Below are 23,032 nucleotides of genomic sequence, written 5' to 3'. Positions count from 1 at the left end.
TGGTTCGTCAGAGACATGGTTTGAGCTGTGTTAGTAAATTACCCTTCCACAATACCAAATACCTTACTCTTACCGCGTGAACACGCTTGGTAAGCCAGAAGAGACGCAAGGAGATAAGACGGGTGGTGACGCCACCTTGAAATTCCCGCATCAGCTCACCATGACGTCATGGACTTTGATGCCATCTGCTTGGGCTTTGTTGAATTTTCATCGCTAAAGATGCACTACATTGTATTCCAAGAGATCCACACACTGCACTTATGAAGTTTCAAACACTTTTACTGAACCACAATGGCCGAAGTGCGAAAAGATACACGAAATTCAAGAATGAAACTTTGGTTTGCATTTGTTCTTCTTACAATAAACCTATTGCCGCGAGATTAACTAAAGTAGAATTTTTCAGGAATACTTTACCAATCTAAACTGATTCAGCGTTTCTCTTTACATATAGTGTCCATTCAAAAAGTATTAACTGCAGTGAAGACGCAAACAACCGCGTGTATTTATGTGCAGACAAACGGGGAGCTAATTCATCAGAAGCGAAAGCTGAGCCCTTAAACTAGATACATAGTTAAGCTAAAACTGGTTTTCAGCACATATATTTTGACCGAAGCACATATTTCGCACCACAGTGGAATGATCTACATGCCCCTCCACGTTTGGTCGAATAGGCTCGGCATATGTCGAGCTGAAGAAAATAATTTTCGCAATACCGTAGGCTGTGACTGAAATGTTCCCTGTGCACTAATGGCCTATAGAGAGATGTTGATTTCAATGCAGACGTCACACTTCTCTTGGGCTCTTCTTTTTGGTAGTCCAACCGAAAATTTCATGAGGATCTAGTAACATTCACCGGTATCTGTTTCCTTGTGCCTTAATGCTGCGTTCCTTACATATATCCCCACATGGCTCACTGGCTTTATTATTTTACGCTCGCTTCCGCTTAGTCAGTCACCAGAGGCACCCGCTCGCTCGATCACGCAGGACTTTCGAACTTCACCACGTGGCCGACTCCAAGGTCGGTGGTCTGGGCACGCGGCGGTTCGCCGTCACGTCGGACGTCTTCAACAAGAGGTTGCCCGAGAACGCCTGCTACAACGCTGCCCGCAAGGACTTGCCTTCGGGACTCGCCGACCTCGGTCCCTTGCAGGACGGTGAGCGGAAATAGTTCACGCACCCTTACGTGAATTCACTCAAGAAAGTCACGATATAAGTTTGAACGCATGCTCACTTTCCGCGCTTGCGAGGGACAGTTGTTACAGTGATCGATTTTGGTCAAACAAGGGATGTTTCAGGCCTACCACTATTGATTACTTACCTCCGTATTCTAAAACGCACCTTCCACTAAACGCTCCATCTCGACTCGAAAAAGTAGATAGCAGCGCCACTCCTCGACCTAAGTGGTCGCTGCACTTTATGATCCTCCACGGCAATTCTTGAAACGTGTAGGGTCTTCATCAGTCAAGGGGCAGCGCTTTGCTCAGCTCGGTGGATAGGACGAATAGCTTCGAGTCGAGGATCGTTTGACAATACGGGAGCTAGCCTCCATCTTCCTGTGAATCTCTGTGTTGTTTGGAGTTGTTGCAGGGGTGTACTTCATTCTCAGACGCGCAACAGTAACCGCATTGCGCGCCCACGGATATGAAAGCGTTCCAAAGGTATACTGTCCAATGTTCTGCGTCTCGGCCCGCAGATTCATTTGCGTTTCGAGTACGCACACCTTGACGGAAATAGAACGCTCGTATCGACAGCTCCACGTTCTGAATGTAGAGCCGAAACTACATAACCGTCGACAGAATATTTTATGGGAGCACAGCTGGGACACCATCATAACACACTTGCGGCTGCGGCGTTGCGATGCTGATCTCGAGGACGCGGCTTCGATCACAGCCGCGGTGAAATGCATGCACGCTCGTGCACTTTCGTTAAGTGCACCTGAAAGAACTGCAGCTGGTAAAAAAATTAATGCGGTGCCTTCCACTACGGCATGCCTCATAATCGTATTGTGGTTCCGGCGCGTAAAAGAAAGAAAGAGATGGGTCGTCCTATCTCTACAAAGATACGACAGAATAATCAAGCTGAAATACGTAGACAGCGGGCACATTAGCGGAGACGCAGAGTTGTCGTCGTGGTTGTGTCAATCATGACTGAGGCACAACCATAAAGGTTATTCGTTTCCGTTTGCCACCCCTTGCAGGAGTGCCGGTCGTCATGTCGTTGCCTCACTTCCTCTACGGGAGCTCTTCCCTCTACAAGGGCGTCGATGGATTGTATCCCGACGAGGAGCAGCACCTGTTCTACATCGACAGTGAACCGGTAACTGTCTCTCTCTCCGGTCTCACTTGTTTCAACATGTAAAGGTGTTAACGTACACGGCAGCAGTAAACGAAGAAAATGAAATGATGCTGATAATATAGAAGCAGTTAGCAAAGTGCACGACGAATAATAAGATTCAGGGTGGAAGCACGCCTTTACGGTGACCTGCGGTGTGACTTTGATGGAGGTCGGATATCCTCGTTTGGCGATTGTCCTGCCATGTTTATCTGATCTTATGTGGAAGGCCATGTCAGTGACCTTAAACATAAGTTTAATGTGCGATCTTACTCTATTAAGACAGCAGTGACGGCATGTACTTTTTTTCATTTTATTTAATAGGGAAGTTTTCCATGCGGACAATTATTATTCTATCCTCTTTAGTTAACATGACTGCTGGTTTTTTTTCTACGCAGCAATTTATGTTATTATGTATTTGCAAAACATCTCGCCAACTCACCCTATACTACACTATTTCATCCTTGTTTAGACCACGGGAGCGTCGATTTCTGGCAGAGTTCGACTTCAGCTCAACGTATTAATAAAGGACATTCCAGGCTTCTGGTGAGACCTCCTTCTTGCTCAACTGTGTTCGCTGTACGCATCCAGACATTATCGCAATAGATCGGGAAGCGAAACGAAGAAACGCGATGGTGTTATTATTACGCGGGTAATTTTCTTAACTTGCAGTTCGCATGTTCATGTAGTGGGGTAAATGGAGTCAGACTTGTCTGGTGATCTACTTGATCATTTTTGTCTCAATAACGTATATCTTTAAAGAGCAGACATCAACACTTCGTGTATTGTGTATGCATGTAGACATTGATTACATTTCCCCGCTAATCACATGGAAGAAATGCGAACATGCGCCAAGTTAATAGCCTCTTTCTTTCTTTTTTATAGCGCTAGCATTATTGGAGTACGTCACGCACTTTCCAGGGGCCCTCTATCTATCCATGTTTGTATCTAACTGTTTTCACGCCTGCCGTGGTCACTGGGTAGTCCGGGGTCGAATGGGTAGCGCATCAGGCAGAAACAGGGGAAACAAGGTTCGAAACCAACCATCGGTGCAGCTTGGGTCACTGCAGTACGTGGCAATGTATACATGCGTGCCACTCTTCAACGAACCTATTTCACGCCGAAATGGGCCACTGTAGATGCGGGACTAGGCAGGTACCGACTTGGAGCACTGGGTATGTGTCACTCGGTCTGTGAGGGTCTTCAATGAACCTCTTTGATGCTAACTTGGGTCACTGTGTGTGTTCTAGAAGGTGTGTGCCGCTCTTAAGTGAACGTCTTTGACGCCAACTTGGGTCACTGTATACATGTGCCACTGGTAATTTGCCCTAAATTTCACCGATGCTTTAGCAAGGCTGCGCCACAAATGCACTGGGTATGTGCCGCTTTTCAATGAAAGCCTTTCCCGCAAACTCTTTAGCGAGCTACGCCATGAACGCACTAAGCATGCGCCACTCTTAAATGAACCTCTCGCCAACTTGGGTCACTAAGTATGCGCCACTGAGTGTGCGACACAAGCGAGGGAACAATTCTCGACGTTCGCACGCACCGGCGCGTCACGCCTCTCGTCTCGGACGCCACGCGCCGACTTGTCTGCAGTGCCACTAGATGGAGCAGCGAGTTCAGAAAGAAGCGCGAGAGAGGAGCCCGGTTGCCGCTTGTCGCGTTTCGCAGCGTTCGCACGCACCGGCGCGTCACGCCTCTCGTCTCGGACGCCACGCGCCGACTTGTCTGCAGTGCCACTAGATGGAGCAGCGAGTTCAGAAAGAAGCGCGAGAGAGGAGCCCGGTTGCCGCTTGTCGCGTTTCGCAGCGTTCGCACGCACCGGCGCGCCACGCATTTCGGAGGCCACGCGCATGCTACGCGGTTGCGGCCCTAAATGGCGCCGAGTGTTCTTCGAGAAACGCGAAAGGGAAGTCCCGCTGCAGTGCGCGCCTCATACATAACTCGTTTCGATGGCGGCAATACGTTGTGTCGCTATCTTGACAATGCTAACGCATTACCGTCGACAGTCGTCGTGAGACGAGTTCTGCCGCATTTTTTAATTATTATTGAAGTGGCCTTGGTTTCCAGACGGCCGGCGCCGGACTGTGTGCCAAAATATATGAACGCTTCATGCGCGGAAGTATTGGTGGATCTCTCGTTGATCACGCGGTCGTACAGCATCGCAAGCCTACTTAAGTGCGTGATTTGTATTGCTCTCTGCAATAAGACAGGAGCACGTGAAAGGGCTTAGAAAGGTTCCCAGTTCTCCCCATAGAACGTAACTTACATTGTTGCACCATGCACTTCACAGTGGCAAACCTCGCTAATCGTGCAACGTTTCTTCGCAATATCACGTTTCTACACTCGTTTCGCAGTGGTGCGTCGCAGTGTTTTGATCACAGTAGGTTCAATAGCCTGCGAAACTGTAATTATTTGTTAAGCACTACTTTTACGCTCGTATGCTACTGCTGGAAAACGATTTCGTCGTACTGGATGCAAGATCAAGCGCCAACACTGACATAGAGTGGCAGTCAACAAGGTTGCCTAATTTGCAACTGTCTATGCTGCCAAATCTTCGCAAGCAAATTTTAGCGAACTGTGCAATTACACTGCTAATCAGGTGAACGAGTTTAGATTATAACCAAGAGCTAACAGCGCGACGCTGAAGTCTTAGCCTGCACCTGGATATGAGGAGCAGCTCTTCCACTGTTTTATTCGAGCAAAAGTTACAACGTAGAGCCGCTTCCTCTCGCTCCTTTTCTTTTCATTTCAAGGTCTTCCTCTGAACTGGGCTACACGGTCCTTCCACTGTTTTGGCAAGAAGTGGTGAGTACATGTAAAGAAATGTACTGTTACCAACAAAGCTCATTGCATATTGGTCTGAGGCAGCGTGCGCACATGACGTCAAAAGTAAGAGTTTTTCGAGTAAAACAAAGAAAAATATTGGCCAGTGCTCTCTCAGGCCACCATTAAATGCAGTCGGGACCGAGGCCTATATTTGTCGTATAAGCGCAATTCCGTGGCCTGTAGAGTTCCACAAGAGTGGAGAGAATGTATCTGGGTGTAAAAGAAAGAGAAGACTGCAGTAGGAATTTATTTATTTATTTATTTATTTATTTATTTATTTAATTATTTATTTATTTATTTATTTATCATAAATCCCACATTCGCTCAAAGAGCATTACAGTGGGGGTTGGGGTGGTGTGGGGATAATACAAATGTAACCCCATAATAAATAAGGTTACATAACAAAAAGAACACTGTGCCAATAACGCAGTGCAGGCAGCATAACTCTCTACAAAGGAATGTACATATATAAATACACATACATGCTCATGCATAAATATATATACACATTTACGCACATGTACACTCTCATACATATATACTGCAGGCGGGCAAACGCTAAAAAAAAGTAACATCAGAACACACGAACTGATCACATGCCAAGCAGTTCATAGAAAAATGCTCAATTCGACGTTTTAGAAACGGTGTCCTCAGTCGGAGCATTCCATTTATTAAAAAGAAAAATATACTTACACAAGTTTGTTCTTTGCCTTCACTGGCTTTACTTTTAATGTATGTTTACGGCGATGGCATATGTAATGCAGGTTAAGCATGTATATTGATTTTTTAATGCCAGTATTGTTGTAAAAGATCTTATGAAAAAATTTTAGACGCAAGCAGCGCTGGCGTTAACCTAACGTCGAAAGCGCTGTAGGCGCCTTTTCATTTCTGTGACGCCACTATAGACCTGCAATAGCTCCAAGTGATAAAGCGCGCCGCTCGATTTTGTACGTGCTGTAGGGTATGTTTAAGGTTGTTCTGATGAGGGTCCCATATTGTGCATGCGTATACTCAAGAATAGGCCTTACGTGTATGGTGTATAATAACTTCTTGGTTGCCGGAGAACAGGGGTGAAAGTTTCGAGCCAAGAACGTTAGTGTGTTATTCGCTTTCGCGGCAATCTCTGCACTGTGATCCTGCCAAGTGAGATCGCTTTGAAGTGAATGCCGATGTACTTGCCCACTTTTACGATCGATATGGTCGAGTTATTTAGCTTGTAAGAATGGGAGACGTCAGCTTTCTTACTAGAAAAGCACACGTAACCGCATTTTGATTCATTTAGTGTCATGAACCAAGTGGCGCACCAGTTCTAAATTTAATTAAGGTCGTCTCGAAGGAAGTTTGCTGTCACTTGGATTGTTTATCGAGTGGTAAACGACACACTCATCTGCGTGCAATTGCAAGTTCGACTGTATGTTTTTAGCAATATCGTTAACAAAAATAAGAAGTAATAACGGGCCCAGAACCGCGGACCCCTGTGGCACTACGGGCGTGACTGGAACAGATGATGAGCGACATCCATTTACGACTGTTATCGGTCTGCGATTTACGAAGTAGTTAATTAACCAGTTCATTAGGTCGGCGGGAATTTTTAAATGCTCAAGCCTGTGCATTATACAGGGCTAGCATAAATGATTCATTCTTTTTGAAAAGGCTGTATTTTCAAAAGTATTACACGTACACACATGAAAAATGTATGAGGAGAACCACCAACTCGCCAAGTTTATACACCCTCTACAAATGTTCAATGTGTGCCCCTTTGGTGACACGACACACGTCCAGACGATAATCTAGCTCATTCCACACATTTTGTAGCATACAGTCCTGTCAATTGTCTGCATTGCAGCACTGATGCGTTTTTTGAGCTCGACGCGTTAAGGACCTTGTTTACGCACCCCCACTACCGCAATCCTTAGTCGAGCTCAAAACACGCATCACAAATTTCTATTCGTATGGCATGATTTCCTCAGATAATGACGTCATATACATTGCGAGAAGATGGCTAAGAGAGCTGGCACATTCTTTCTTTCAGCACGCGAGTGGGTATGCCGTCAGGACCTGTCGCTTTGTTTGTGTTACCAATTACCAAAATCAAACGCGGCTGGATTATATTTGGTATTAAGAGGAAGCTTTAGCGCGGCCCCGAGCTCCTCTATTCTAGTGCATGTAAAACGCAGAATTGCTTTTCTGAGATAAACCTAGCTTGGCCGATTTTAGTGAAGTTGGTTGCAGTTGATAGAGAAACCTAAAGTATAGTGACTGTTGTAAGCGGAATTTCTATTAAGTAGTTGAATTTTTTAGCGAACTTCCAAAAATTGAGTATGAAAAGAAATTGAAAATCGAAGTTTACAAATTTGTAGCTCTGCACCAAGAACAGATAACCCAGTTCCGTAAATTGCATCTGTCAGAACATCCAAAGCGGAAAAATTTGATATATCAATTTATATCTTACGTGAATTGATCACAATATTTACAAAGGTTTTGCAAAATAACTACTCACGTATTATTGGTGTACTTGAAAGCCATGTATAATACCACAAATTTGTCCGTTTTATACGTACTATTAGATGCAATATACAGAATTGCGATATTGTTTTTCATTGATGAGTTATAGTTGTAAACTTGATAGTTATGTTTTTTGAAAATGTGCAGTTTTCAACAATACTCATAATGACATCTTAAATCAAGAGTTCGCTGCCGAGAGTCACTAGATTTTAGCTTTTTCGCTAGAACGCAGCAAACCACATCAAATTTGATGTCGTTTGCTGTATTGATTGGTTTGCTGCATAATGGGATCGAGCATGCCATTTCAATCCTGGCCGCGGCGGCCGCATTACGATGGAAGCGAAATGCAAAAACCCTCGTGTACTTAGATTTAGGTGCCCGTTAAAGAACCTTAGGTGGTCAAAATTATTTCGGAGCCTCTCTCTTAATGGCAACACTCATAATCCTGTTGTGGTCCTGGCGCATAAAATTCGAGATTTTCCTCATTTCAGCACATAATGGGCTCAATTTAGGGGAAACGCAGCCGAAAACGGCAGACGGTTAGTTGAAGCAATGGAATTGCTGCCTTAATGAGTTCGCTTTGGCCACTGCAGGAGCAATTCGAGATATTTGGGAATACGTGGCCTTCGTCGTGTACAGGACACTTAATATAGAAATATGCAGTGTTGTTGTCGATGATGATTATGGTATTGTGGTGGTGATGATGACGATTTTTGTAAGGTGGCTCAATGACTTCTGAGACCACTACACGATGAGTGACGCTCTGTTGCGTAGGTCGCTGAAGCACAGGAGCACACCTTGACCAGAATACGAGTGGCGGTGCTGGCTCCGATACTGGTTCGATGCACCGCCATATTTCTTCTGGTGGCCTCCGTCATCCTGCTGTTGGTCTCCTTCATCTCCTTGCTAAGGCGAGTACAAATGTTATGTTTCGAAGGCACCGAAAAGAGTAGTCATGCGTTCCCTGAAAAGCTCGAGCGACAGAAAATCACTTGATGGGACACGAAAGTCAACTTCTAGTTAAATTGGACTAACGATAGGTTGCTCTGTTTAGAACTTCTTCACTGTATTTGGCAGAAACGAATGAGAATTGTTAGCGGGCGAAATCGCTACAGAATTGACGAACGGTCAAAGTGCCCATATATATATATATATATATATATATATATATATATATATTCCGACGTTTCGGCCGTGTCCGGCCTTCGTCAGGGGATACCTGACTGGTGTTGCCAATACCTGGCATTTCCTGGCGAAGGCCGGCCCCTGGCCGAAACGTCGGACGTAAATAAACGTTTCGCACGTTCTTCCGTTCATTTCGAATGCCTATAAACCACTAGATCCGCAGGAACATTCACTTGATACATATTCCCCTATTTCGCTTTCATTTTACTGCAGGAAGAGCCTACAACACTTTTCAAATGTAGTTTCTCAGTTAAAATTGCTATAGTAAGTGAAAAAACTGGGCGGGTTCGTATATTGGTTCATGGTTAATAACAGCGTACTGAAAATGGAGGAAGGCGTAGACGTCTGTGTTGTGTACTATGCCTACCCTCGTCTTCGTTTTCAGTTCGCTGTTATTAGCCATGATACAGTTGCTATGTTGAATATTTACTAATGAATCATACGTAAATATATATACTTGACCAGTCGTCGGCGCCAGTCTGTGACGTCGGAGATTCGAAGGTGGCATCGGTCCTTTTTTTCTGCATTTTCTTTTTCATTTTCCTTTGGTAACTGTTGATCTTCTTGCCACTTCTGATGTGAGACGTGCTATCTGGCATTGCCAGATATTTTCCTTTATGGTTGTTTAAGATGCGACGTTACACTCATCAAAACCCAGTTGCCGTTCTTGTCTGACCTTCGGTTGCTGTTGTGGCTTTGTAAGACGACCAACTACGGCACTCAGTGTACAGGTAATGCCATGGGTGCCGAAATTTTGTCGTGTCTTGGGAAGTGGTCCAGACCCAGAAAGTAAGTATGGAGGAGGTTAGACTCTCCATGCACATAAAACTCAGTCCATAAATCGGTTGTCAGCGGTAATGTGAGCAAGCGGATGCGCCCTTTGCCTGCTGTATGTAAGTGCGGTGAACTTCGGTTACAGCTGAATGAGTTAAATTTCCGTTTTAAGGTCAATGCCTGCTGCAACGATAAACAGCCATCATCATCATCAGCCTAGTTACGCCCACTGCAGGGCAAAGGCCTCTCCCATACTTCTCCAACTACCCCGGTCATGTACTAATTGTGGCCATGTTGTCCCTGCAAACGTCTTAATGTCATCTGCCCACCTAACTCTCTGCCGCCCCCTGCTACGCTTCCCTTCTCTTGGAATCCAGTCCGTAGCTCTTAGTGACCATCGGTTATCTTCCCTCCTCATTACATGTCCGGCCCATGCCCATTTCTTTTTCTTGATTTCAACTAAGATGTCGTTTACCCGCGTTTGTTGCCTCACCCAATCTGCTCTTTTCTTATCCCTTAACGTTACACCCATCATTCTTCTTTCCATAGCTCGTTGCGTCGTTCTCAATTTCAGCAGAACCCTTTTCGTAAGCCTCCAGGTTTCTGCCTCATATGTGAGTACTGGTAACACACAGCTGTTGTACACTTTCCTTTTGAGGGATAGTGGCAACCTACTGTTCATGATTTGAGAATGCCTGCCAAACGCACCCCAACCCATTCTTATTCTTCTGGTTATTTCAGTCTCATGATCCGGATCCGTGGTCACTACCTGCCCTAAGTAGATGTATTCCCTTACCACTTCCAGTGTTTCGCTACCTATCGTAAACTGCTGTTCTCTTCCGAGACTGTTAAACAGTACTTTAGTTTTCTGCAGATTAATGCATTGCAATTGGTCTCCTGAGTTACTAAGCAAGGCAATATCATCAGCGAATCGCAAGTTGCTAAGGTATTCTCCATCAACTTTTATCCCCAATTCTTCCCACTCCAGGCCTCTGAATACCTCCTGTAAACATGCTGTGAATAGCATTGGAGATATCGTATCTCCCTGTCTGACGCCTTTCTTTATAGGGATTTTGTTGCTTTCTTTGTGGAGGACTACGGTGGCTGTGGAGCCGCTATAGATATCTTCCAGTATTTTTACATATGGCTCGTCTACACCCTGATTCCGTAATGCCTCCATGACTGCTGAGGTTTCGACTGAATCAAACGCTTTCTCGTAATCAATGAAAGCTATATATAAGGGTTGGTTATATTCTGCACATTTCTCTATCACTTGATTGATAGTGTGAATATGGTCTATTGTTGAGTAGCCTTTCCGGAATCCTGGTTGACAGAAGTCTAAGGTGTTCCTGATTCTATTTGCGATTACCTTAGTAAATACTTTGTAGGCAACGGACAGTAAGCTGATCGGTCTATAATTTTTCAAGTCTTTGGCGTCCCCTTTCTTATGGATTAGGATTATGTTAGCGTTCTTCCAAGATTCCGGTACGCTCGAGGTTATGAGGCATTGCGTATACAGGGTGGCCAGTTTCTCTAGAACAATCTGACCACCATCCTTCAACAAATCTGCTGTTACCTGATCCTCCCCAGCTGCCTTCCCCCTTTGCATAGCTCCTAAGGCTTTCTTTACTTCTTCTGGCGTTACCTGTGGGATTTCGAATTCCTCTAGGCTATTCTCTCTTCCACTATCGTCGTGGGTGCCACTGGTACTGTATAAATCTCTATAGAACTCCTCAGCCACTTGGACTATCTCGTCCATATTAGTAACGATATTGCCGGCTTTGTCTCTTAACGCACACATCTGATTCTTGCCTATTCCTAGTTTCTTCTTCACTGTTTTTAGGCTTCCTCCGTTCCTGAGAGCCTGTTCAATTCTATCCATATTATAGTTCCTGATGTCCGCTGTCTTACGCTTGTTGATTAACTTAGAAAGTTCTGCCAGTTCTATTCTAGCTGTAGGATTAGAGGCTTTCATACATTGGCGTTTCTTGATCCTGCGATAGCTCCTGCGATAGCTTACTGGTTTCCTGTCTAACGGCGTTACCACCGACTTCTATTGCGCACTCCTTAATGATGCCCATGAGATTGTCGTTCATTGCTTCAACACTAAGGTCCTCTTCCTGAGTTAAAGCCGAATACCTGTTCTGTAGTTTGATCCGGAATTCCTCTAGTTTCCCTCTTACCGCTAACTCATTGATTGGCTTCTTGTGTACCAGTTTCTTTCGTTCCCTCCTCAAGTCTAGGCTAATTCGAGTTCTTACCATCCTGTGGTCACTGCAGCGTACCTTGCCGAGCACGTCTACATCTTGAATGATGCCAGGGTTCGCGCAGAGTATGAAGTATGTCGCAAACATTTTACAGTATGCCGTAGTGCATGCTGTACGGCATGATTTCTTACGTTTGAATAAAGTTATGAAGATATCAAGCCGACGTATAAATCACGACATAAGGAAAAACTTAGGGCAGGATAAGTGAAGACAAATGATGTCAACAGCGCTGAAAATCTGCGTCGTTCCCCCAATTTATGAACGCCAGTTTTTTTTTTCTTTTTTTTACGGTAGAAAGCGTCAAGTTTCTTCAGTTTTAGCGTTTTGTTATTTAAACTGTGTTTACGTTAGAAGGGACACTAAAGGGAAAGGCGAGGAAGTCAACAATTTATGGTGCAGGAGGTAAGAAAAAAACGGACACATAGCATATGATATAGTATTTATACATGCACGCAGCTGTTTCTGCAATCGGTCCCGATTCCGCCATAATGATCCTGCAACTTATTACATATATAGAGTACAATGTATATGCACGGTGTTTCAGCTAACTCGTGCCAGGCCTTTAAAAAATACATTTGCGCGTTACGAGAATCGAACCAACTTAGCATTGTTCACTGCAGCATCGATCATTCGTCCGTAGCTTGTTTGAGGGCAATATTGTCGCTGCGCGTGAGCGCCAGGTCACGTGGTACTTTTTTTCAAATCTCCAGCGCTTTCTTCGCAGCCCGAAAAAATTAAGCTCACAGCAGCTATGATTACGTAAAGAAATTGTGAAATTTCTAGGTAGGCCTTACAACTATTGCAGTGAAGATGTTGCGCTTAAAGCAATACTATAGAAATTGGTTAATTATTGTTAATCACCTAAGTTTATAGTAAAAATACACTGAGTTGCTGAAGGTGACGGTGAACAATACTAAGTTGGTTTCATTCTCGTAACGCACACGTGGATTTCTAAAAGCTTGGCACGAGTTAACTGAAGCGCCCTATATATTCCAAGAGTGCCGTTATGGTAACACGCGATAACGTGCGTGCGCTGGTGCAGGTCCCGCCGAAGTCGACGGCGCGTCGTCTCGGAGCCATCCAAGGCTCCCAGGGACAAGGTGTCCATCTACCTCAACGGCGGCAGCTTCCTCGCCAGCCGGGACAACAACAACGGCCTTGTCAAGAACGGCGCTGTTCCGGCGGCGCTCGCTCAGGACGTGCCCGAGGCCGACGCCCTGCTCTTGCAATCCACTGCCGTCTAGCGCCTGCGATGTGCGAAATGTGCGCGGCCACACGCATCGGCACCAGTGCGCTCAAACTCGATGAGCATCTGCAAAACTGAAGTGCGACGTTTCTTGTGTCCTGTGACTGAATAGTATACGATGCTTTTCGTCACAAGCATCAGGCGCCTCAGGCGATGCGTCGTGCCTTCGTGAGAAAGGGGGTGATGGGATGGAGCAGTGCAGCTCTTGGGCTCTATTGCCAACGCAGCGGATCGTATACAGGGTCATAACCGGTCAGTGCAGGAACCATCGGCAGGGACAACGTGCAATCCTGTAGGCCTTGCTCCAAGCGGTCGTTGAGGGTCGCCGGTTCGACCCCTTGCCAGAGTGTCTGTGTTCTTAGCGCTTGTGATCGTCGCACTCACGTGCCCGGTCTGCGCGCTTTGGTGCTGTGAAATTTCTCGTCTGTGCTAACTGTACAGCGAATACGGACACTAGCTACAATATGAACCATCTCACTCTGTAGAGCGCGCCGTGTGTGTGTGCGTGCTTCTAAGTGTTGAATGCGTCGACATCTGCGCGCTATGCGTGCTTCCGTGCCATCTCGCGAATCTTGTGTGTGCAGAAGTGTTATAACTGGACGGCTAGTTCTTCACTCGTTGATGTCTGACTGTCAAAAGGAGTGTGGCTACCAAAAATTACCGGTCGGTAACAAATCAACAAAGGCGAAATGTCTGAAAGCATTGAGTGATGTACTGTATCTCGCCTCATATGTATATTGTAAGAGTCTGCTCCAAATACTGTGGTTGTAATGTAATTGTGCAGATACATCGGATATTTCTATGCAATTAACATTTTTGCTAACTAAACGACTACTCTGAGTACCGGTGTTCTTCTCGCGCTTTTTGATAATGTATTTTTCTATACTGGTTGATGAAAACTTCTGAGGTTTTCCTGTTACGTAAATAACGTTACTGTCTGCCATTTGTCACATCATTCGAACTTTGCCGCTGTGATGCTTCAAATTGTAAAGCAAGGACACTGCCTGACGGCTTGGATAATGCTACAGACAGAAATCTGCAGATCTGATCGGCATCTGTTTGTGAACATAATTTAATTGTACGCATGTTGTCATGAAAATGACGATTTACCGCCGATGATACTGTGCCTTGTGCTCCATCGTATTTCACTAAAACAAAGCGATCAAAGTTCCAGTACTTCTACAGACCATTTGCGCTTATAGAAAGATACAGCCTGAAATGTTGCTGCCCACGTGCGTTGACTGTTCTAGAAGCGTGAAGGCCACTGCCCTCGTCAGCAGTGTGTGCCAGCACCAATGTGCTACCGCTGCGTTCGCCTGCAGTGAAACTGGAGTCGTGCTTCCCAACGAGCGCCACTTATCGAGGGCTCATAGTTCAAGAAACGGCATTCTCGGGCACCTAGAAGGGTTACCTTCGCATTTTTTAGCGATAGACTCACGGGCATGCATAAAAGCGCATTGCATTGAACATTGTGCGTTTTCTTGGGTCTTGTAGTGGCGGAACAGCTTTACACTGTGTCGCGGTTTACTCGACAGCACCATTTGTCGCATTTTTGTATTTTTGTGTTCGTGTAACACTAATAAACATATGGGCATTTTGAATGAGTGTCTAAGTGGTTGGTAGTTATATATTGAACCGAACGTTCGCCAAGGGTGAGGTACTACGAGTGTGGCTGCTGTAACACTTAACACAACTCACAGGAGTCTTCAGGTCTGAGTGACGCAAATTGCAAAAGCCGCCACAGACCGACGCCTGCTGAGCAAGACGCCTCCTAGAGAGATTCAGTAGAAGGGAACAGAAACGCTGAGGACTAGACCACGAGCGTCTCGTTGGAGCATATATTTTTGGGCAGTAAGGGTGAAGGTGCGAGTCAGAGGGAAGGGAAGTGTGAAAATGCCTCAGATGAAGAAATACGCTGAGCAAGGGCGTTCACTTTGGTAGTTAGAGCGGAACTGACCACGTACACTCGCGAGCAATATGAAAGGGAACAGCTAACTTAAAGAGAGAGAGATGAAAGCGACGATAACTCGTGATGCGTGGGTTCAATTGTGGGAACTTGATACATAATTAGTTTTCCTGTTGAACATTGTCTCATTGAACACTTCTATGAAGGGCATGCATGTTATACTATTGCGCACGCATTTGAAAAAGAAAAATTACAGGGTCTCTTACGATCTCTCTTACGAGGTCAATGGCGAAAGCCTATTCTTATCATTCACCTTTTTCTCTTTGCTTCTTCTCTTTCTGTTCTTTCTTTTACTGTCATTACTGCTCACTACTAAGCATTCTTAGTGACATGTAATGAATTGTGGTCATTACAAGCCGTCGTGAGACATGTTGTTCATATTGTAGTCATTAGTAATTTGAACTCATTTCAGTTATTATTAGTCATTACTGGTCATTACTGAGCATTTTTAATCATTTCTAATGAATTGTAGTCGTTACAAGTTGTCGTTAGACATATTGGTCATTTCGTAGTCATTACTAGTCACTACAAGTCATTTCAGTCATTATTAGTCATTACTGGTCATTACGAAACATATTTAGTAATTTATAATCAATTGTAGTCGGCAGAAGTTGTCGTTAGACATATTGGTCATTTCATAGTCATTACTAGTTATTACAAGTCATTTCATTCATTATTAGTCATTACTGATCAATAGTAAGCATTTTTAGTCATTTCTAATCAATTGTGGTCATTGCAAGCCGTCGTTAGACAGATTGGTCATTTCACAGTCATTAGTAGTCATTATTAGTCATTACTGCTCACTAGTAAGCATTTTTAGTCATTTCTAATCAATTGTGGTCATTGCAAGCCGTCGTTAGACAGATTGGTCATTTCACAGTCATTAGTAGTCATTATTAGTCATTACTGCTCACTAGTAAGCATTTTTAGTCATTTGTAATCAATTGTGGTCATTACAAGCCGTCGTAGACATATTGGTCATTTCGGAGTCATTATTAGTAATTTCAAGTCATTAGTAGTCATTACTACTCATTATTAACCTCTACCAATCTCTATTACAACGTTATCATTCACTAACTGTCACTATCAATCATTTTTCATTCTTTAATCTGTCTTTAATCTGTCTTCCTATGGCGTGATGACGCTTCGGCGCACACTTCGGCGGTCAGGTCTGCTGACACAAACTTCACCATGAGCCTAGAAAGGCTTTCGCCTTAAAATTCGTGTTCCCTTTCATATTACTGACACGTATACCTACGCACAGGATACTTTGTTGTTGATATGGAATAGCGAAATCGCGCTTAGCTGACTCGCATGATGTTGGCGACTGATGTTGGCGATGCTGACCGTGTTTGACCTGCAGCTTAAGTAGCAGCGACCCAGGTGGTTGTGTTGCACCTGAGTGTCGCTCGAATTTCACGGGTGTTAAGGCCCGTGAAGGCGACTTGACGTGCCTGGGGGTCAACGATGCGTCCGTGTAGATTCGGCAGTAGCTAAGAGGCACACTGACCAATTGTCCTGGAGGTTACGTTTATGAATCCGTCGTTTTATTGATGTCCTCGTGGGAGGCAGCGTGCAACTCGTTGTTGTCGTTTTGTTAGCGAGATGTGAAATGAAGGCATTTGTTTTGTTGTTTAACGTTCTATATGTCGACTTATTTCACGAGCAAATAAAAGAAAATGAGAAATTCAGAACTGACGCTGGAGCGAGGCCAAGTAGATGGCTTGTTGCTCCTTCGGAAAACATGTTAAGAGGTTGGCGCGGGCAAGCTCTGCTGATGTCAGTCCCTGCCGATCCAAGGTCAGTCTTATTTCACTTTTGTGATTAGAGTGAAACGTTACTTTCGTGGACGAGACAGGGTGCGTAAAGGACAGTTACAGTGCCCCTTCCCAACTTTAGTAATCATTTCGTCCACGTACATCAAGTCGCAAAACATTAAAGATCCATATACGCGAAAAACAAGAGCAAATTGACAGAACGAAAATATAGTCAACCTTGGATAACAGCATGCCACCTACGAGTGTCTGGGCAGTAGGTAACGTACGGATCACATGTTCGGCCTTTGGCTTACGTGCGGGCCATGTTTTCTCACTTGTCACTTTTACCGCTGCCCGAGGCTATTTCCGTTAATGGTAACATTAGCTTTTTCGCGACAAGGAGAGTGGGAAGGGAGAAACAAACGTATTTCGGGATCGTATCGGAGCACACCTGTCGCAATTATATAGCAGAGCAGAAAATGTGCCGCTATTGTAAACGTAAGACAGTCACCGAAGACACCGAAGACAGTCACACATAAGGTCCAAACTTTCCAGTGCCATTGGACAGAGCAGCCTGCAAATAATAATAATAATAATAATAATAATAATAATAATAATAATAATAATAATAATAATAATAATAATAATAATAATAATAATAATAATAAACATTTATTGGCCTCTGCAGGGGGGTGGGGCCCTTTGTCCAGGGCTCCAACGGCACAAGATGACAGCCTATGCTGTGTTTTTGAATCGCGCGGCGACCACGGCATTTACATGCTCTGCATACCAGCAAGACGCTGTGTTTAAGTGCTGCCATCTGTTGACGAACGTACTCACGAAATTTTTATCGCACACGTTGCGTAAGGGTTACAGCGCTTGACAGACTTGCCGTTAGGTGGCCTTACCAGTCCGCACAAACGTTGGTTTCAACTTTGACGCGTCTATTTGCATTACATCTGTACTTCAAGCATAGTTTCGAGTACGCCATGCAAGCGCTTGCATATGGCAGTCAAATATGCGATCAAAACGTAAAAAAATATTCTCGCAGTGCAACGGACAAGTTTTCACTACGATAGCTGCAGCACACTTTGGCTGCAGCTCCTTTACTATGCAGAGCTGCACGCTTTTACATAGCCTTTGACTTTCCATTATTATACTTTGCCGTAATCCCCCCCCCACCCCTCACCGACACAAAAAAAAGCACAGTTGCGAGTTCGCACAGCCCGTACTAGGCACATGAGCAGGTGACTGGCGCTGAATCAGTCACGCAACAATGCTTATGCACCTGCTGTTTTCATCATTCTTACAGTAATTGTATTATATTGAACTAGGATGTTCCAGTTCACTGTAGCAGTTCCATGGCAGTAGTTATCGCACCTACTCCAGTCGGGCCGTATAGTATCAAATAAATAGACGTGAAACCCAATATTGCAGAAGTGTACTTATAGGGGGTTAGAAAAACACGAAGGAGAGTGAGGGGTGGGAGGGAATAGGACTTCACCCGAAATGTACTTTGAAGGCGTATACCAATATCTGTACACCTCATCCCGGCGTCGAAGAAGAGCATGTTTCTGAAGCCATATACCTTGATCTCGCTTAGTTTATTAAATGTGAAACATGGAAAGTTTGGTCGAAGGGATGGCTATCCAGAAATCCTAGCCAGGAAGAAAAAAAAGAGGATAAATATACCATAATATGCCCCCCTCACGCTATGCTTCTTCGTAGACCTGTGAGGTCTTTCTAAACAAAAAATAAACACTGCCGAAAGAATATAACGAAATGTTAAACACTAACAGAGCTAGCAAGTCCGTGGATCATGTAGATAAGAAAGAAAGAAAGAAAGAAAGAAAGAATGGAAACTGTATATAAGACTATAGGAACAACACAAGCCCGAACGATCATGGGAACATCGAGGGAATTAACGAATCATATGCAGATCTAACTCGCATATGTTAGAATCTGTGAAGCGAAGCTTTAGTAATTAAGGCGGTTAATTATAAGCTTTAGAACTAACGGTGACGCGCACAACTTTGGTCACTTTCTTCCTGTGGATCGAATAATCGCATGGAATTTTTTCGTTTATCCATCACAAAGGTCACACCTTTATCGCCATGCAGTTTTTATGTTTATGCACTGCATCGTTCACAGGCTATGCCGAAACGCAAACTCCAATTCAGGTGGATGCATAGTGCGTGACGTATACGTATGGATGTCACAAGTACGAAGGTGATGTATGATGCTTGTTGTGGGAAGAATGGTGTATGATGGTGTATGCGCAGACAAGTACGACGCATATCAAGCACCACTGAGAGATTCTGTACCACTTGTGTCACAGTGAAACATACACATTCAGGAGAATAGGCCAATTAGAATTGGCCCATTCTCACTGGCACATACAGAATGGCTAAAAAAATGTAAATCAAAGAATCCATAAACCATAATTAACCATTCTACAAACAAATTGATGTGCTTCAGAGATTTCTGTGAGCCGACATGAAGTGTTCAGGTTTTATGTAGGAATCGTAGTGGGACGTATCTCCATTGTGGAGGATTGGCCAAGAACGAACACACACAAACATACTTAAGTGGCTAAATTAAGGAAAATAAAGCAACTCCAAAAATCCGTTAAGTATATTTCAGCATTCCATTAGCAGAACCGTGGGCTTTAAAGATGCCTGTGACCCGACAATATATGTTCAGGGTTTATATAGGAAGTTAATATAATAATTAATATTATCATTATCTGCACATTTTGATAGTATAGAAGGGATGTATAAGCCACTTCGCTTTTGGTTTCACGTGGCCTTCGTATATATATCCGTGAAACTATGCGCCGAGATAGCGACCGACCCAACAGTACCCAGCACACAACAGCCGGGCAGTCACGCGAAAACGGAGAAAGTAGGCAACAAGAACTTCGCTTTAAAATGCTCCCTAACTACTATTCCCAAGAAATGTATTAATTAACTGTCAACAAGAAAATCCCATGGAGACTTACGCTAATCTGTTGCTTGGGCCACGAGCAAGCAATTTTTTGTACGGAGACAACTGCCGGAAATGTCTCGGTCCTGGACACGTTGCGAGAGTTCCTTGATCGACCTTTGCATGACCTGCACAGCCTGTTTTAAGCAATCAAATTAAATTTTTATTTTTTATTTCGCGGGTACACATGTCCAGTGGCACAAAGAAAAAGCCGTACAGAAGCGGCTTGACTGGGCCTGTGCTCCTATACCACAGCTGCACATTCGATAAAAGAAGAAAGCGTGTCATATAAAACAACATTAAAGTCCGCGAAATAGTTTCCTCAGTTATTTCGCAACACGATAATTTGATGGTGACTTCGGCACGACACGGTGCGGCAAATTAAGTGATCGCAGTCGCGACGACGTAGACAGGCCAGCAGGTGCCGTCCTCATGAAAGAATGGGCAAATACATGGCATTAGCTTCCTCTTTAAAATATCGAGTGTGTCTAAAGCTGCAATAAACGCGTGGTCCTCCACGACGAGCTGTTTCCCAATCCCTGTGGCCTGAGCGCCGTGGTATGCGTGGTGCAAGAAGTCTGAAGGTGCTGCTAGGAGAGCGTCGCAGGCCCCACCGCCAGAAAGCCTCCCAACATTTAAAAAAAAAGAAGAAAGGAACTCGGGGAGCCAGCGGCTGCTGCAAATCATGAACGGGACCGCTGGTTCGCGCATCTCCGGATCACGCCACGCGGACCGGGCGGGGATGTACGCCAGAGCATTGCGCGCGAAAGGCATGCGGTGGAGAGGGGAACTTTTAACAGATGGGAGGGTGGCGAGGGAGAGCAGAGGGGTGGTTGGAAGCTGTTGGAGCGCGCTTTCGAACTGCCGTTTGTGTCCCCCGCCGGCGTCGTTTCTTTTGTCTGCACCACGGCGGGACCGCTCGACAATCGTTCGAATCCCACGGACGAGCAGGGAAGCAGGCCCTCGGCAGGGAAGCGGAAAGGACGGACTGTCCTGCTCGTTGCCGTCACAGCGACTGCGTTCGGTGCTACCGCCAGACTTCGAAGCCAGCCGGCCGGGGGTCCCGAAAGCTGTTGCTGAAAGCCCGTGTTACCGCCGCGAGTGCGTGCGGCCCGAATGTGCGAAAGGTAGCTCCGTTCATATGAACGGGACGAAGCAATTGCCGCGCAGGCTGTAGGAGCCCCAACAGCAAGCGCACTTGTGGCCCCGCCGACCGGGTTCAACGTGCCCTGCCATTCGTCGTCGTGAACTGACCGTCATTTGGCGACGTGGGAAAGCGCACACTGTTGACCAAAGGATCGCCCGCAAAGGTAGGCGTTTATTGGACGAATGTATGTACGGAAAGCATCACTCCATTCAGCGGCGCTGCTGGAAAGCTTAATAGATAGAGAGAGAGAGACAGAGAGAGAGAGAGAAAAAAAAAAAGAAAGGCCACGCTTGACAGCAGCTGATGAGCTCAACGCGTGGTGCTTTATTTCTGTGCGATTTGCGCGTCCGTGCAGCTGCCTTTGCGGTGAATCTCCAGCACAGCAACGACGATCTGATACTGCTGAATGCTTAACTGTCGTGGCAATATGATATTTAATAAGTCGCTATACGGACGGGCAAAAAAATCACACCGTGCGGCACCAACAATACTACATGAGCATCTCGAGGAATTTAGTGTCACATGATTACTTCGAATTTTTTAAATATTCAAATCGATTTCTTTTTTGTCGAAACACAATGCCCGAGCACTCTAGAGGCTAGAGTCATGCGCGCTGTATCCCTGAATCCCTGGCGTCACTGAGTTGTTTCTTTATTATTTAGGACAGGATCAGCTATGCACATTAGGCAAAAGTACCTTAGCGTATCTTAAAACAACCGCGCCTGACAAAAATTTAGTGACAAAAATTTGATCGGGTGGCTTCGCACCCGATCTGCTCAGGCACTCAGAAGAACGTCTTGTTGTGTACTATTATGTCCAGTGATCTCGGGCTTAGGCGGCTGAAAATTTCGGATCGTGTTGTATTTCCATCAGAAGCGGTATTACTTAATTGAAATAAATGCGCAGTTATACCATGCAACGTTATCCACACACATGTTGCCTTTGTTTTTCCCTCAGACCAATGGTCTGCATGAAGTCTTTTTTTTTTTTTTTTAACTTTAACAGCGCGTTGCAAGTCATGCTTATTTTGGTCCGTCTTCTCATCAGAAACAGGTACTGATGACTGAATTGCAAAGCAGCAGAGTATGATCGGCGACAGTAAACGCATGACCGCACATGGTTTCTGATAGAACTAAATTTGGGACAAAGCTACACCACAGGTTCTGAGCTATGAGTGGCATGGCACCTGCTGTTTGTTTCGCAATAACATGGCACGAGAGTGCAAGCTACAAGGCGTGCCTCGGCGCTCGACACCGAGCAGACGACGCTTGGGAGCGTGGCGGCGCGCATATGTTTTCATGATCGCGGTTGTGATAGGCTGATACCAGCTGGATTTTCCACCCGTGTGGCGTGCGTTATTGTAAAAATAGCTTATATCTGTGGTTTTTCTTTTTGTTTTGTTTTTTTCGACATGGCATGATTGTCCCATGAGCACAAGCCCCAACGGACTATAATACCGAGGAGGGCTTTCGCTTGCAAATCGATAAACTCGACTATATTTATTTATTTATTATTTATTAGAATACCGGCCGCAGGGCCATCAGCGGCGTTACAGAGAGGGTGGGTGGGAAAAAAAATAAACAACAAAAAAGTACAGCAAAAAGTAAAAATAATAATGCAGATGCCTGTTCAATGATATGCTTGGTGATGGCTGTATTGAAGGATGGCATGTCTTCAATGCAGGCAATAAGAGGCGGAAGGTGGTTCCACTCTGCACTAGTCTTAGGTAAGAAAGAATTAAAAAGCACATTTGTTTTGCAGCTAGGGATGGCAACTTTATGCGTATGGTCAACACGTGATGATATATATGATGGGATTCCTGTTTTAGTGTGTGGTTATGAAAGAAAATGCTGTGGAAAAGACTAAGGGTTGCATTTTTTCTACGAACTGCAAGATTAGTTAGAACAAGTTTTGATTTTATTAACGGAACACAAGCTGGTGCGAGAATAATTCGAAAGGATGAAGCGAGCTGAGCGATTCTGATCAGATCCCATAGCGTTGATTGAAGTGAATTACACGGGGTGCCATAGGGATGAT

At 44.9% G+C, this 23,032-nt stretch overlaps 1 protein-coding gene across 4 annotated transcripts in view; it reads left to right on the top strand.

Annotated features, from left to right (window-relative positions):
• The window catches only part of LOC126535873 (scavenger receptor class B member 1-like), a 102,008-nt gene extending 87,267 nt beyond the window's left edge, over positions 1–14,741 (top strand). For all 4 annotated transcript variants that reach the window (XM_055073517.2, XM_055073516.2, XM_050182719.3 and 1 more), the window contains exons 10-15: positions 985–1,154; positions 2,198–2,316; positions 2,804–2,877; positions 5,091–5,142; positions 8,443–8,579; positions 12,937–14,741. In XM_055073517.2, the coding sequence (XP_054929492.1) occupies positions 985–1,154; positions 2,198–2,316; positions 2,804–2,877; positions 5,091–5,142; positions 8,443–8,579; positions 12,937–13,138 (754 nt within the window). In that variant the 3' untranslated portion in view covers positions 13,139–14,741. The remainder of the gene's footprint in view (positions 1–984; positions 1,155–2,197; positions 2,317–2,803; positions 2,878–5,090; positions 5,143–8,442; positions 8,580–12,936) is intronic.
• The last annotated feature ends 8,291 nt before the right edge of the window (positions 14,742–23,032 follow it).

This window comes from Dermacentor andersoni, chromosome 4 (assembly GCF_023375885.2).
Source record: "Dermacentor andersoni chromosome 4, qqDerAnde1_hic_scaffold, whole genome shotgun sequence".
Classification (NCBI taxonomy): Eukaryota; Metazoa; Arthropoda; class Arachnida; order Ixodida; family Ixodidae; genus Dermacentor; species Dermacentor andersoni.
Note: the sequence above shows the minus strand (reverse complement) of the source record. Positions and strands in the feature narration are given on the sequence as shown.